The 13,721-nt window shown below is 47.3% G+C and overlaps 1 protein-coding gene across 2 annotated transcripts in view; it reads left to right on the top strand.

The window, feature by feature from the left end:
* BBS4 (Bardet-Biedl syndrome 4) overlaps positions 1-13,721 on the top strand; it is a 37,411-nt gene that overhangs the window by 3,882 nt on the left and 19,808 nt on the right. For both annotated transcript variants that reach the window (XM_071568873.1, XM_071568872.1), the window contains exon 3: positions 12,879-12,958. In XM_071568873.1, coding sequence (XP_071424974.1) covers positions 12,879-12,958 — 80 coding nt within the window. The remainder of the gene's footprint in view (positions 1-12,878; positions 12,959-13,721) is intronic.

Below are 13,721 nucleotides of genomic sequence, written 5' to 3'. Positions count from 1 at the left end.
TAATGCTGGCATCAAAAAGGAGCTTGTGTGGCAACTGGGCTCTAGATGAAGTCCTTCCTCTTGCATGCAGGCCCTGGGAAGCTGCAGAGCCACTTGGCTTTTGTTCTGGGGAGCTCAGGCTCCCTGAATTCCTGGCAGCAGAATTCCAGCCCTTGGGCACAGCATGGCTGACCTGGAGATGGGGCTTGAGGCCTCTCTGGTACATTGCCCAGAGCTGCTTCAGGCCTGTGTGCAAGTAAAAATAACCCCCAGATTTATTATATCTTGGCTGGCAACTCCTTTAGAGTGAGGATTGTTCTAAAATGACTGAAATTGTTCACTGAACCAATTACTGTGACTTCACTGAGGCTTCACTGTTTGGCTCCTTGGGGAGATGGTTCAATCCCATCCTTTGCTGTAAAGGTGCTGGTTCTGACCTCACCCTCCATAAACCCCCCCCTGTTCTGCCTCATCATGCGAGTCCCATCTGTTTGTGGCTCTGGATTTCCCTTTTATACTGACACAACCCTTTGCTCCAAGGAAACTGGGATGAATTACAAAAGCTTGGGACTTTTGTACTTGTATTTTCTATCTCTTCATGTAAACTGAGGCATCTCCAGTGCCTGGCACACCTCGGGTGGCTCTGACTGAAATGCCTTGGAAGCCTTTGGGCTTTGCCTTTTAATATTTGACTTCAGTGCAGCTGGGAAAGCTGATTTGAGCTGCCTGATGGTTTAATCTCTGGGAAATGAGGGCAGCAAAAAGATTTGGACTAGGAGTGATGTAACAGTGTCCTGTGAGCGTGGGTGAGGGGCTGGGGGCATGGAGGAGAGGAGGAGGGAGACCCAAGGGATGTTGTAAATGTTTTTGTGGAATTTGGCAGGAGAGAATAGCATCTTTTTTTCCCATGACAGTGGGTATTTTAAAAAGGATCTTCCTAGAACATCTTAATTAAATATCTCATCCTATTTTAGTTTGGCTGAGGAGAATTATGGTGAACTCTAAGGAGCCAGGCTCCCTGAGTGCTGTTTGAACAGAACAGTGCTGCTAAACTTACTTTAAACTGGCATTTTAAAACACTGAATGGCCACTTTTTGTTGCAGCAATTTGCCCTTTAATGTTGGCATTGTGTTTTCAAGCAGGATAAAGCTCCAGGATCACCCAACATCAATGCAAGCAGGTCTGTGAGATGCAGAGACCTTGTGCTGTAACCTGGTTGCCTGTGAGCAGTTTGGTGTGGGTGAAATCACTCTCACTGTGGTTGGACACAGAGGGAGCAGAGTGTGACCAAGTCACCACTGAAGCCCTGTTTTAATCATCACAGGGTTGTCTGTGTTAGTGCTGGGTAGGAGGGAGGTATTAAATGTGTGTTTCTGAGACTGGGACCTCAAATCTGCCAGAAATTGCTGGAATGACAAAATACACGTGTGGGTTTTGTGGCTTTAACCAGGAGACCACATTTTCACTGATGCAGGTGAGAATATGTTGAATATTGTTGAACCTGAGTGGAGCAGCTTCCCCTTACTGTCCTGCTTTCTTCCCATGATCCTTTCCTTAGGGAAACCTAAAACCAGTGTTTGACAACCAATTTTTATAACTCTTAATAACTCTGAGTTGGGAGGCAGAATTTGCTCTTGAAGTGGCTGCTGGGCCAAAAGGGTGGGGTTTGGGAGGTCTGGCTTGCAGGCAGGTCAGCCCACAGGGAAGAGGATGAGTGTGGGAGGAGGCTGAAGGAGGTCTCAGGTTCTGGAGCAGCCTGAGGTGGTGGCAGGAGCTGAGCACAGCAGTGGGGAGGGAAATGTCTCCACCCAGGACTGAGTGAATGGGGCTGGTGATGCCCCCTTGGAGTGCCCTGTGGGGACAGTCACTGCTGAGCAGGTGACACGGGAGCTGCAAACCCCATTCCTCAGTTTGTCCTTGCCCCCACCCTGGGGAATGCTGTTCCCAAAGTCAGTTTCCTCTATTGCTCCATCAAGATCCATAACTCTGCCTGTGTTGGGATTTATTCCCCAGGGGAATAAAGGGAGCTCTGTTCCTTGGAGCAGTGTGGAGTTAATGTCAGCCTGCTGGGATGGGCTGTTAATCTCCCTCCTGCATTTGAAATTAATCAGATATTTTCCTAAATGCTTTACTGGTTTGGAATTGAGATAAGCTGCCTCCCATCTTTGCCCTTCCCTTTTCCCACGCAGGCAAAGCAAGTCATTTTACAGGAGCAGAGAAACACTTTGACTGGCTTGTATTGTTGGTTTTCATGGAGCATCACTGGAATTTATTTCCCTTAATCACTGAAAAACATATTGAGAAAGTCAGTTCTGAGATCAAGTTTGTCTAATAACAGTTCAGAGGTTAATGGGACCATTTTAAATTAATTTGCATTTCTACATGACTGTGAGACCTCAGGTTGTGTGAGCTGCAGTGATGATGTTTAATGACAAGGTAGAATCCTAAATATGTACATAGTATAATAAATACACCAAAGCAAAATGGAATTCACTGGAATCACTGGGAAGAACTTGAGCTGGAAATCCATTAGACTGTGAAGAAGGAAAATCCTGAATTGTCACCAACCACCTCCAAGGAAGGGTCAGGTAGATAATTTTCAAAGTGAAAATCCTATAAAAGTATTAGCAGGGATTAAATGTTCTCCCAGGCCTGGGCATTGGGATATTTTTTGGATGCTTTGTAGGTATGTTTTTTCTAGGGTTTGAAGCAAGGAATTAACTGTGACCTTTGGCAAAGCGCTTTGGCTTTTGTTTCTTTCCCTTTATCAACCCCAAGCTTGGCCTAATATGCAGTGACAGGTTTTGGATGCTGCAGGCTTTTGGTTAGCAGAACATTTGGAGACATTGAGTGAAAAATACCATGTAAAGGGATATTTTGCAATGCATTGCTTGGCCTGTGTGAGTACTGAAGGGTGTGGGCTCATCCTGGAAGCCAAGGGAAGCCAGTGGGTTCTCATACAGACCAGGACCTGTTCTCTGGGCAGCAAAGCTCCCCTTGTTGGGCACTGACTCTGGTCAGGAAGTGCCCGTGAGGAGGAACAGTCTCAAAACGTGGCTCTTGGATAATAAATAACATTGAGATTATGCAGAGGTTGATAAGTGGCTTTGGATGAGTGTCTCCTGCTCACCCCAGTGAGCCTGTGGGGTCCCTGCTGCTCCTGCAGATATCCTGAGGGATTCTGAGAGTGTCTCAGGGGCTGGAGCACCCTGAGGAGCAGGAGCTCTCGACCCCGAGCAGTCGACTCCGTGCACTTGCAGAGCTGATAATTTCTGAATTCCAGATACATTTTCTTAAATCAATATAAATCCATTCTTTGAGCCGGCTTCAAAGCTGCCTTTGAACTTGTAAGAGTGAAGCTGCCTGAGAAATCCAGATAAAAACAACCCCCTTGAGTTAAATTAATTAATACTTCTAAGTGTGTCAGAAAGAAAGGCCTTAGTGGGAGTGTCGTGGTCGGGGGGAGCCCCTTATCAGTCCATAGCCATTCCTTTCCATTGGCCATGTGCAAGCCAAGATCTTTCAGTCCATTTGAACCTCCAACCTTGTGGGAAGAAAATGGTTTCTAACTAAGATAGATTAGTTGGTAATTACATCATTGTTTTATGTAAGAGACCTGGGTGTTTCCATCTCTCAGGGTAAGTGGGGAGTAGCTCTGTGTGTGTGTGTGTGTGTGTGTGTGTGTGTGTGTGTGTGTGTGTGTGTGTGTGTGTTGCTCAGGATCTGGTGCATCTGTTAGTTTGGAATAGTGAGATTAAAAAAATGGATTAGCATTGAATTGTATAATATCCTTCACTTCATCCTCTTCTCCCCAAAATAACAGCCCAGTAATCCCTGCAGCACAAAGAACTGGTCATATTTAAGTTGGAATGTGCCAGCACAGCTCTGCCCTCTTGTGTGTGTACATTAATGTCTGTGCTGACAGGAGCAGGGAATTCTGTGCAGGCAGCACAGCAGGGAACACTTTAATGCCAACTTTTAATTCGAGTAAATTCGTTTTTCCAAGTTTTTTTGCAAGTCCTTGGTGCCAGGCAAGTTTCTTTTGATTTAGAGCCTTCAGCTCCAGTTTGTTGGTGTGCTACCTGCAGATAAAATGGCAACTCCTGGTGTGCATTTAAAAATATAAAATTGGTAAATGACAAGTTTAGGAAGGGTAGGATTCGTCTTTTTGCACTGAGATCTCTGTGATGTAGAACAAGTCTCAGCACATCACCTGTTTAGGCATGCAGAGCCCATCTGGTGCCATTCCCTGCCCTCTCGGGATGAATCCCTGCCCAAGGATTCCTATTCCTCTCCTCTACCTTAGAGACAGCCCAGGGCAAGTCCCTTGTGTCTCAATTTTGATCTGCTTAAAGGAGAAGCATCTCACTCAGGAGCCAGACGTGGTGTGGTCTGTGCAAACTGAGTCCCCAGTGCCATTGTCACCTGCTGGGTTTGACCCAGCTCTCCAACAGGATCCACGGCACAGGAATGGTGGCACTTGCTGTACAAGGACCTGTCACTGAGGGCTCTCTAAATAAAACATTTCCATTCACTCCTTCCAGGGCCTGTCCCCTTTCCCACCGACGTTTCCAGCTGCAGAAGTCCTGGCATTTAGTCACTGTTTGTTCATATTTCTCAACAATTTCATTCCCGGCCTGACCATGACTCACTTTTATCCCCGTCATCATTAGGAGCTGGTGGAAATCCTGGTGTGCTCTGGGACTGTGTAATTAAGACTGTTTCGTTAAGACATTTGTGCCATAGGGAAGATCGAGGGTATCCAGGCAAACCTTCATCCTGGGACACACATCCCACCTGGAAAACCTCATCCTCAGGAAACAAGGCTGGAAGAACTCATGAAATAGGGTCTTGTAGGAAGTGCTGAAATGTTTGCAAGACCAGCTGGTATATTTTTTGTATAGATATTCTTACAGTGCTCCTCTAGCCCAATATTCCTTGGCAGTGCATGAGCTGAGGGGTTCCAGGGGTTATTCACCATGGAATGGGAGGCTTCAAAGACTGTTGTGGCTGCATTGTGGTCCTCTCCCTGTTAGAATTTTAGTTTGCTTTTGAAGAGGAAAAGCTTTTGTTACAAATTCCTTCTGTTGCTTCGTTTCAATTTGCATGTAAGTACGACAGAGAAAGACTAAGCACAGGAATCAAAGCCAGAGGAAGGATTAGACTGGAAATCCCCAAACCACTGCGCTCCTGATGCTGGAATTAATGAGGAGTTGGTTATTTTGGGAATGCCTGCAGCCGGTTTGCAGGGGGAATATCTCCCATCCCAGCACTGCTGTGGGAGGAGCCAGCACCGAGTACCTCGGGCCACCTCTGCTGTTGGGAAGGCATTTTATTCCAAGCCCTGTGCGAGGGTGTGCTCTGCCTCCCAAATTTGGGAACAGCATCAGCAAACGGACACCCCGAGGGAGCTCAGACTCCATCCTGCCTCCGAGAGCACGAGGCACCAGCAGGAAAAAAGGGATCTAGTGCAGAACAGTTGGGATGCCATGCCAGGGGTTGGGGGCCTCCAAGTGCAGTGTCTGCATCCTCAGGGATTTGGGAACTGTCAGGTGGAACAGCCTCGATTTGGGGTTTTTTTCCCTGTTTTTTGTTTCTCCTCTGCTCAAAGCATCTCTGCTCAGCAGTCAGCACTCAGGGGCAAAACTGGCCTGAGCAAACAGGCTTTCAGATTCCATTCTTTAAGCAAAGACTTTACCTTTTCAAATTCCTTTTTAAAGGTTTGTTATTAAATTTCACCTCAGTGTTTGAATCAAATTTTAGACTTGAATTGAGCAGTATCAGCCTAAATCAAATTTTTTGTGGGATAATGATGAGGATAATGTACTTGTGGAAATGTGTGCAGGTCTCACCCCCTCCCAGATGGATTCAGGGTTGCAGAGTGGTGTCTCACCAGCCTCATGCTGCTAACAGAGATTTCCCAGTAACCAAACTGTTTGTGCCACTGGGACCTTCACTGCAGCACTGGGAGGTCCAAGGGGATCACAAGTGTGTGTTTATTTACAGGTCATTCCACTTCTCCTTAAGGTTGGACTCGAGCAGCACACAGCAGGAGGCAACTGAATAAATTAATTCTACTAATAAGGCAAATTAATTGAATGATCAGTGTATTTATCTTGCAAGGAAAACCATTTTTATTTGGAGTAACTCAGAACTTTAAATGTCTTAAATCAGAAAACCCACTGAAGTCTGAGCAAGCAGCTCTGAGATTTATGCCATGTAAAGCACCAAGAAAAAATGCCCTTTATTCCCTTTGCCCTGGTTTATAAATCAGCTTTAAGATACAATTTTCCATCTATCCTTGGCTAATTTTCCTGCAGGGGGAGGTGGAGAGTCAGAAATGATGCTTTTTTTTTGTTTCAGCTGCTGTTTTCCATGCTCCTTGCAGCTTTCCCTGCATCCTGGGGAGCTGTTAATCCCCGGGAAGCAGCTCCCAGGGATGAGTTACGGCCCCTCGCCAGCCCGGGCTGTGTGTGAGGGGTTTTATTAACCCCAGCCCACTGTAAATAACGAGCAGCCACCCGGCTGTAGGGCTTGATTTGAGGCTGTTCCAGCAGCAATTTGCAAAGGGGAGAACGCAGGGAAAGGGATTGAGCAGCCAACAGCTATGGCAGGAGGCTGCTCCTTCTGCTGTTGTTGTTTATATCCATTTTCAAGGTATCTGTGCACACAAATACCTGTATTCTCACACTATTCACTCACACACCATGAGTGAAATGCAGCTCCCAGAGCCTCCTCTGGGTGTGCTGGTTTTTGGGGTGGTTTTTCATTATTGCTGAGTTGTGAATATATTATGGCTCCATTTTCGAGCTCCAAGGATGGAGCTGGGCGTAGGAAGAGCAATATTCCTGTGCTAGTTTTCTTTCAAAGCTCTAATGTGTTTGTAATGCCACAGTCTCAGTGAAGGAGTCAGAGGAAGGAAGGGGATTTCTTGTTAAATTTGGCTGTACTAGGAATTTGTAGGATGCTCCTTTCACACCGAGGCAGTCTGATAGTTTTAAGTCTTGATAAAAAGATTGATATTAGAGCTTAAAAATGCTTTCTATTCATTTTCATACCTTATTTTGGAAAATTCAGTTCCCTGGCAGTGGGGAGCTGTTCTGCAGAAGCTATTTGAGTTTGTGCCTCATTATTCTGATGTTGTTTTTGTTCCAGGGATGCTCATCCCCTCTCTGTCCCTGGATTTACTCACGGCAGCGTAATTCCTCGTGTTGGCAGCTGGTGAAGCTCCAGGCAAAGAGGAGCCCTGCACAGCTGGGCTCATCCTCCCTTCCCAAGTTTGTTTACCATGGATATGAGTGCACAGAGCTCCATACTGGGCTGTACCCACAGCTCTGCCCTGCGAGTGGAAGTGCTTGTGGCACTGGCATTGATGTGGGCACACACCCACAGGGGCTGGGCTGGGAATGAGCGCTGGGATGAGGGTCAGTCCGCAGAGAATTCCATGTGCTGCCTCTCAGCTGTGGATGCTGCAGTGACAGCTGAATGGCCTTTAAGCTGTGGGGAGTTTGCTGATAAGCCAATGGCCAGAATTCCTTGAAAATGGGGAATGAATCTCCAGTGCTGGTGCATTGGAGCGAGCCCTGCCCGGTGGTGGGAGCTGATCACCTCCATCCCTCCTGCCTGCACCACAGCCGGGCTTCCCACTGTGATTTGTCTGGAGCAAGATGGGATATTGGGAAGGAATTGTTGGCTGTGAGGGTGGGCAGGCCCTGGCACAGGTTGGGCAGAGAAGCTGTGGCTGCCCCATCCCTGGGAGTGTCAGGCCAGGTTGGATGGGGCTTGGAGCACCCTGGGCTAGTGGAAGGTGTCCCTGCCCATGGCAGGGGGTGGAACAAGAATAATTTTAAGGTCCCTTCCAACCCCAAACATTCTGGGATTCTAAGATGCATTTTATCAAATGCTTTGGTGCAGCTGCCTCAACAGCAAAATATCACAACAGAGACTTGAGGTGTTGCCTCTGTGATTGTTAGTTTTGAAAATACCTCTGTGCTTAGTGCTGTTTTACAGCGTGGAATTATGCATTAGGATTTGGGAAGGGACAGCGGAGTCCTTTTGGAGAACCTTTCCCATGTATGTGGTACCACACTATCTATGGCTTGTGAGGCCTCTGCAGAATGAAAAAAAATAGAAATACTTATATTTAATTACTTTTCTGAAGCTTTTCTGTCCTCTGCTTGTGCCATATGTTATTTGTGCTTCAGGATATTGTGGGGTTTGGTCGGTAACAGGTTCTCCTTTGTGTCTTCTTGAGTCTTTTGCCCCTCTGCTGCCCCTCCAGGCTCTTCTTGCTGCTCTTGCTCAAGATGCTGCAGGTTGGGTTCAAAGCTGGGGGGACCAGGAGTGAGCTGGGACTGGGACCCTTTCCAGTAACCTGAGTATTTCATTCTGGTAAGACTAAAACATGTTCTTGAGCCCCCTCGCAGTGCTGCTGCTTTAACAATCATTTCCCCCACGAAATCTGATAAGAGCTTTTTTTTTCCCTCTCCTCTCTTTTACAGCAATTTTAAAACCCTTTTATTAACTCTAAACCCCACTGTTTGATAGTTCATCTCTAAGCTGTAATTACCCAATATGAAGATACAAGCACAAAATAATTTCCTAGGGAGGTTTACACAAAAAGGAATAACTCTCATTATTATTTTTTTCTCAGTCCTTTGAGAAAATCTATAAGAGGATGAATAAAGGGAAGAGTGATGATAGAGCAGCAGAGATACAAACCTGATGATCTCACTCCGATTCTGTCGGGGTTTCTGCTCCAGTGGCTCCTTTGAAGAAACACTGTCAGAAAGAAAAATCACAGTGCTGAAAGTGGCTCCTGCAATCAATCACTGGCCAGGGAGAAGGTGGGGGATCAGATGGATTCCCTTTGGAATTCAATCAAAACACACTTCAGAGGTATTTAATCATATATTTGGTGCCTGACTCCCTGGTGCAGGACTTTTGTAATCCCACAAAAGGGAGGCCAAATGACTCTTTGCTGTAGATACCAAGTTTTTGGTTGAACTGTGTTTTCCTGGACTCGGCCTGGGGCAGATTGATTTACAGAAAATGGTGGCTTTTTGTTTCTTCACTGCCAGAAAGAGCTAAACTTCCATTTTCTAACCTGTGTCCCTGCAGTGCCTGGATTATTGTGAGGGCTCTGCCAGAGGGGACAAAGGGAAGTGTGTCTTCATCCAGCACTGACAGAGGAGAAACTCCTGAAGGACCCTGTGTTGAGGAAGATGTTTTTGCCCTTTCTCTGAACCAGAGTCTCAGATAGGCAGGGGTTTATATTTCCCTTTTCCTCAGGAAAATCCAGTGCCCCCTTGCACTGGGACAGTCCTTCTCAGCAGGCCTGGGGGCCAAACCTCAGGGAGATAAATGCACCAGGAGCAGGTGTCCCACTGCCCTGAGGGAAAACAGCAGTGCAGATTGGGTGGTTGTGGCTCTGGAGAGGTGTATAAATAATTCCCATTAATTCTTTCTGCATCCCAATAGGGTGAAGAGCCTGGTAATGAACCTTCACTCCCCACGGCCATTTTTTGGGGATGAGATATGTTCCTGTGTCAAGTTTACATATAAATTTAGACACCTGTTTTGTTAAGTATCAGAATTGTTTGCCTGTTTTCAGTTTGCTTGTCCTAGGGAGAAAGCAAACAAAACAGGAGGTTATATCCCCTCAGTCAGGTTTGTTGCTGTTTCCAGATGAGTTTTAGGAGCATAAGGACTCCATGTGTTTTCCCAATTCCAGTGATCCTCAGCTCACAGTATCACTGGGGGAAGCCAAGCTGGTTTCTCTCTGCAGATGTGAAGGTTACTCACTCCTGGGTCTGGTGGTGGGTCTTGATTTCTCTGTTCTCTCTCCATCCCAGCACTTTTAGGCCACTCCTCAGGTTTTACTCTCTTCCTTTGTGTCCTGATGTTCTGCTCAGCCCTCACTCTGACATTCAGCATTTCTCCCTTCCCCTCCCTGTTCCCAGCAGGCATTTCTGTGGTGTGGGAGTGGAGTGTGACATCCCTCTTGTCTTAGAAGTGTGAAAAAGCTCTTTCCCTCAGGAATTAAACAACCAATCTTCCATCTTAGCTTAGCCCTAAATATTGGTGTATGTTTTAGGCTTTAATGGTGCTTTTTAACCTCCCAGTAAAGTCACAGTCTGGCTTCCAGATGCCTGGAGACCCCTCAGGGTGTGTCTGGAGGGTCTTCTGATTATTCCCTATTTCAGCCAGCTGCAGGATTTCCTAATTTGAAGCCGCATTAGTAGGCACAAGATCCTGATGGATACTGTGGTTGTGTCTGTTAGTGGGATATCTGTGGTCAAACAGGGTTTGCAGTGTTTGCCCCTAAATCCACACCTACAGAAGAAGGTGGGAAGTGCTCAGGTGTGCCAGGTTTGGTGTGTTTTATATTGTATAGTGGCACCAGGAGATGCCAGGCAGGAAGGGCACACATGTCCAGCTGCTTCCATAAAAATGGGGTCTGTGTTGGAAGGGACCTTAAAGCCCATCCAGTCCCACCCCCTGCCATGGGCAGGAGCACCTTCCACTATCCCAGGTTGCTCCAAGCCCTGTCCAACCTGGCCTTGGGGATGGGGCAGTGCATTTCCAGCACCCCCAGTGCCGTGTTCCTTGGAAAAGGAAGTTCTGTGGAACCCTGGCACCCCCAGCAGCTTCCACTGGGAAGTCATTACAATGTGCTCATGAATTGTGGAGCCCCTCAAGGGGCTTCAGAACAGCAGCACACCAAGTCTGGGTGAACCTGTGGGGTTTCAATCCATTTGTAACTGCTTAGGAAGCCTCTGGGCTCTTCCCTTCATGGTTTCACTCTAAGAAGGACAAATGGAAAACATAAAGGCATCAGAAATTGCTTAATCTGATCTGAGAACACACATGTTAGAATGCGTTAGGAATATCCAGATATTCCACAGTGGAGCAGAATTTGGGAACATTTGGATCCCAGATCTGTGTGTTTCTGTAAGCTCTGCTTGTTTGCACTACTCTCTTGTTTGGATTGCTCTTTTGTTGGCATTACTGCTTTGTTTGGATTACTTCTATGTTTGTTTGGATTACTGTGTTGTTTGGACTGTGAGTTTTCTATTTGTTTTAGGGTAGTTGAACCTCCTTTAGAAGGGATTTGACCTCAAATTGCTGGTGTGCCCACTTAAATCTGAGCTCTGATATAAATCTAACTGGATATTCTGGAACTGAAGAAAGGAAGAGCAAGGAAACGAGAAAAGCTTTAGGAAATGTTTTCCAAGCTGGTTTTAGGATCTCCCAGTGATCCTGGTCTTGGTGTGGGTTGTGGGGAAGAGCCTGGTGTACTTGAGAGACAATCAAAGCTCGGCGTTTCCAGAAGGACACACTTGTCACGGGTATTGTCTCCGGAGCTGCATGATCCAGCCCTTCCAGCTGCAGAGTTGCTTTTTCCTCCCGTCCGGTGGTGACCTGATCCCCCCGAGCCCACCCTGTGCCCTGGGGCTGAGCCCCTGTGCCCGCCGGGGCCGCACTCCCAGGGGCTCCAAAGGGAGATGTTCCGGCGCCGTGGCCCCCCAGCCTCGCCCTGCGCTCCTTCTGCGCTCCTTCTGTCACGATGTTGCCTGGCGAGCAGAGCTTTTGGGCGGTTGCCATGGTTACCGGTGAGCCGCAGACACCGGCCCGGCAGCGCATCGGCAGCGCTGATAAATGCTCAGCGGCGCCTTAACCCCGCAGCGGTAACCCCGCACCGCAGCGCCGGGCCCGCGCCCGAGCATCACCCCTGCTTGTGCCAGCCCTTCTACTGAGGGGCTGGAGCGGGTCCAGAGAAGAGCAACGAGGCTGGAGAAGGGACTGGAGCACAAGTGCTGTGGGGAGAGGCTGAGGGAGCTGGGCGTGTTCAGCCTGGAGAAGAGGAGGCTCAGAGGTGACCTCAGCACTGTCTGGAACTGCCTGAAGGGAAGTTCTGGCCAGGTGGGGGTTGGTCTTTTCTCCCAGGCACTCAGCAATAGGACAAGGGGGCACGATGGGCTCAAGCTCTGCCAGGGGAAATTGAAGTTGGAGATGAGAAAAAACTTCTTTGCAGAGAGAGTGCTCAGGCATTGGAATGGGCTGCCCAGAGAGGGAGTGGATTCCCCATCCCTGGAGTTTTTTAAGGTGAGCTTGGCCGTGGCACTGAGTGCCATGATCTGGTGAAGGGACTGGAGTTGAACCAAGGGTTGGACTTGATGATCTCGGAGGCCTTTTCCAACCCAATCGATTCATTGATTGATTCTGTGATTCACAACAGCTCCCTATGATGCATCACAGTCCCTTCACATTCTCAAAGACCTGAGTTTGACCTGTGTAAATTATTCACCGCCAGCATCCCCCAAATCTCCTCTTGTGTGTATCACCTGTTTCCTGCTCATTCACTCCCAGAAATTTATTTTAAAGACCTTTAATTCTTCTGCCCTAGTTTCAAAATGTGAATCCAACTTATTTCCTCCAGTGTTACTGTTGAATTAACATGTGTGTGTGGCCAGTGCTTGGAGCTCTTTCCTCCAGGATCTGCTCCAGAAGGAGCTGGTGCCTCAAGGCTTTTGGAATCCCAGGCTGGTTTGGGTTGGAAGGGACCTTAAATCCCATCCAGTGGCAGGCACACCTTCCACTAGGCCAGGGGGAAGTTTCCTCCTAAGAGATCTTTCATGGTTCTGTCCTGAGCAAGGCACTTTCTCCACTAGTTTGGGAAGTAAAATAGACTCCAAGCCTGGTTAGATTTCCATGTTCCAGCCTTCAGGTGAAATCAGTGATTGCACCACTCGCTGCAGTGGCAGTTCTGGAATGAGTTGCCTTGTGCTGGCAGCTGGGGATCTCTCTCCCAGGTCCACTGCTGATTCCCTGTGTCCTGTGGATGTTTTACATGTAGATGTGGATGGTTTACATGTTTACATGTGGATGTTTTACAGCACCAGACCTGCCAATCCTGGAGAGGAAGAACTGGCTGATTTATCTGCTCTACGTCCGCAGGGACTACGAGGAGTGCAAGGTAAGAGCTGCCTCGGGGACTTCCCATGGGGAATTATTTTATTGATGCTATAAAAAAACAGTTTTCTTGACAGTTTTCAAAGCATCCTCCTTCCTGACTTGTTTTGGAACAAGGGGACCAACAGAAAATCTAAGTAAAATGACTCCAATGTTCTCAAATCCTTGGCTGCCTCCAGGATCTGTGTGTGGAGCTCTCTGGAGCAATATGTGAGCTCAGGATGTCTTTAGGAGTGGAAAATTGGAAAGAACTGCAAACCTCTCCTGTTCCAAGTGATGGATTTGGTTTTCCAGACTGATAATAACACAGTTGCACAGCGCAGGTCTCTGGATGGTGCTGCAGAGATGCTATGAAAACATTCCAACTGAGGAAAACATTACCAGCAAGTATAAATAAAAAATACCCTGCTTACCCTTGAGCAAAATTCTTTCATTTTACACATGATCCATTGCACCCTTTAATTCCTCTTGGTCTTGGAATTGGTTGTTTATTTAGGATTATAACTGTTCATGGACTAAGGAAATGGCAAATTATTATTAAATGGTGTGTTTTCCTGATAAAATGAGTATGAGCTGTGAAAGACCAGGCTGGATTGGGGTTGGAGCAACCTGATCTAGTGGAGGTGTCTCTGCTCATGGCAGGGGGTGGGACTGGATGGGCTTTAATGTCCCTTCCATCCCAAACCATTCCATGATCTAAGAGGGATGAAGATGATCCATCAGCAGGCAGGAGGAGGGGAATAAGAGTTCTTATTCTGCTTTTGTCA

Source organism: Pithys albifrons, chromosome 13 (assembly GCF_047495875.1).
Source record: "Pithys albifrons albifrons isolate INPA30051 chromosome 13, PitAlb_v1, whole genome shotgun sequence".
Lineage (NCBI taxonomy): Eukaryota > Metazoa > Chordata > Aves > Passeriformes > Thamnophilidae > Pithys > Pithys albifrons.
This window is presented reverse-complemented; position numbering and strand designations above follow the sequence as displayed.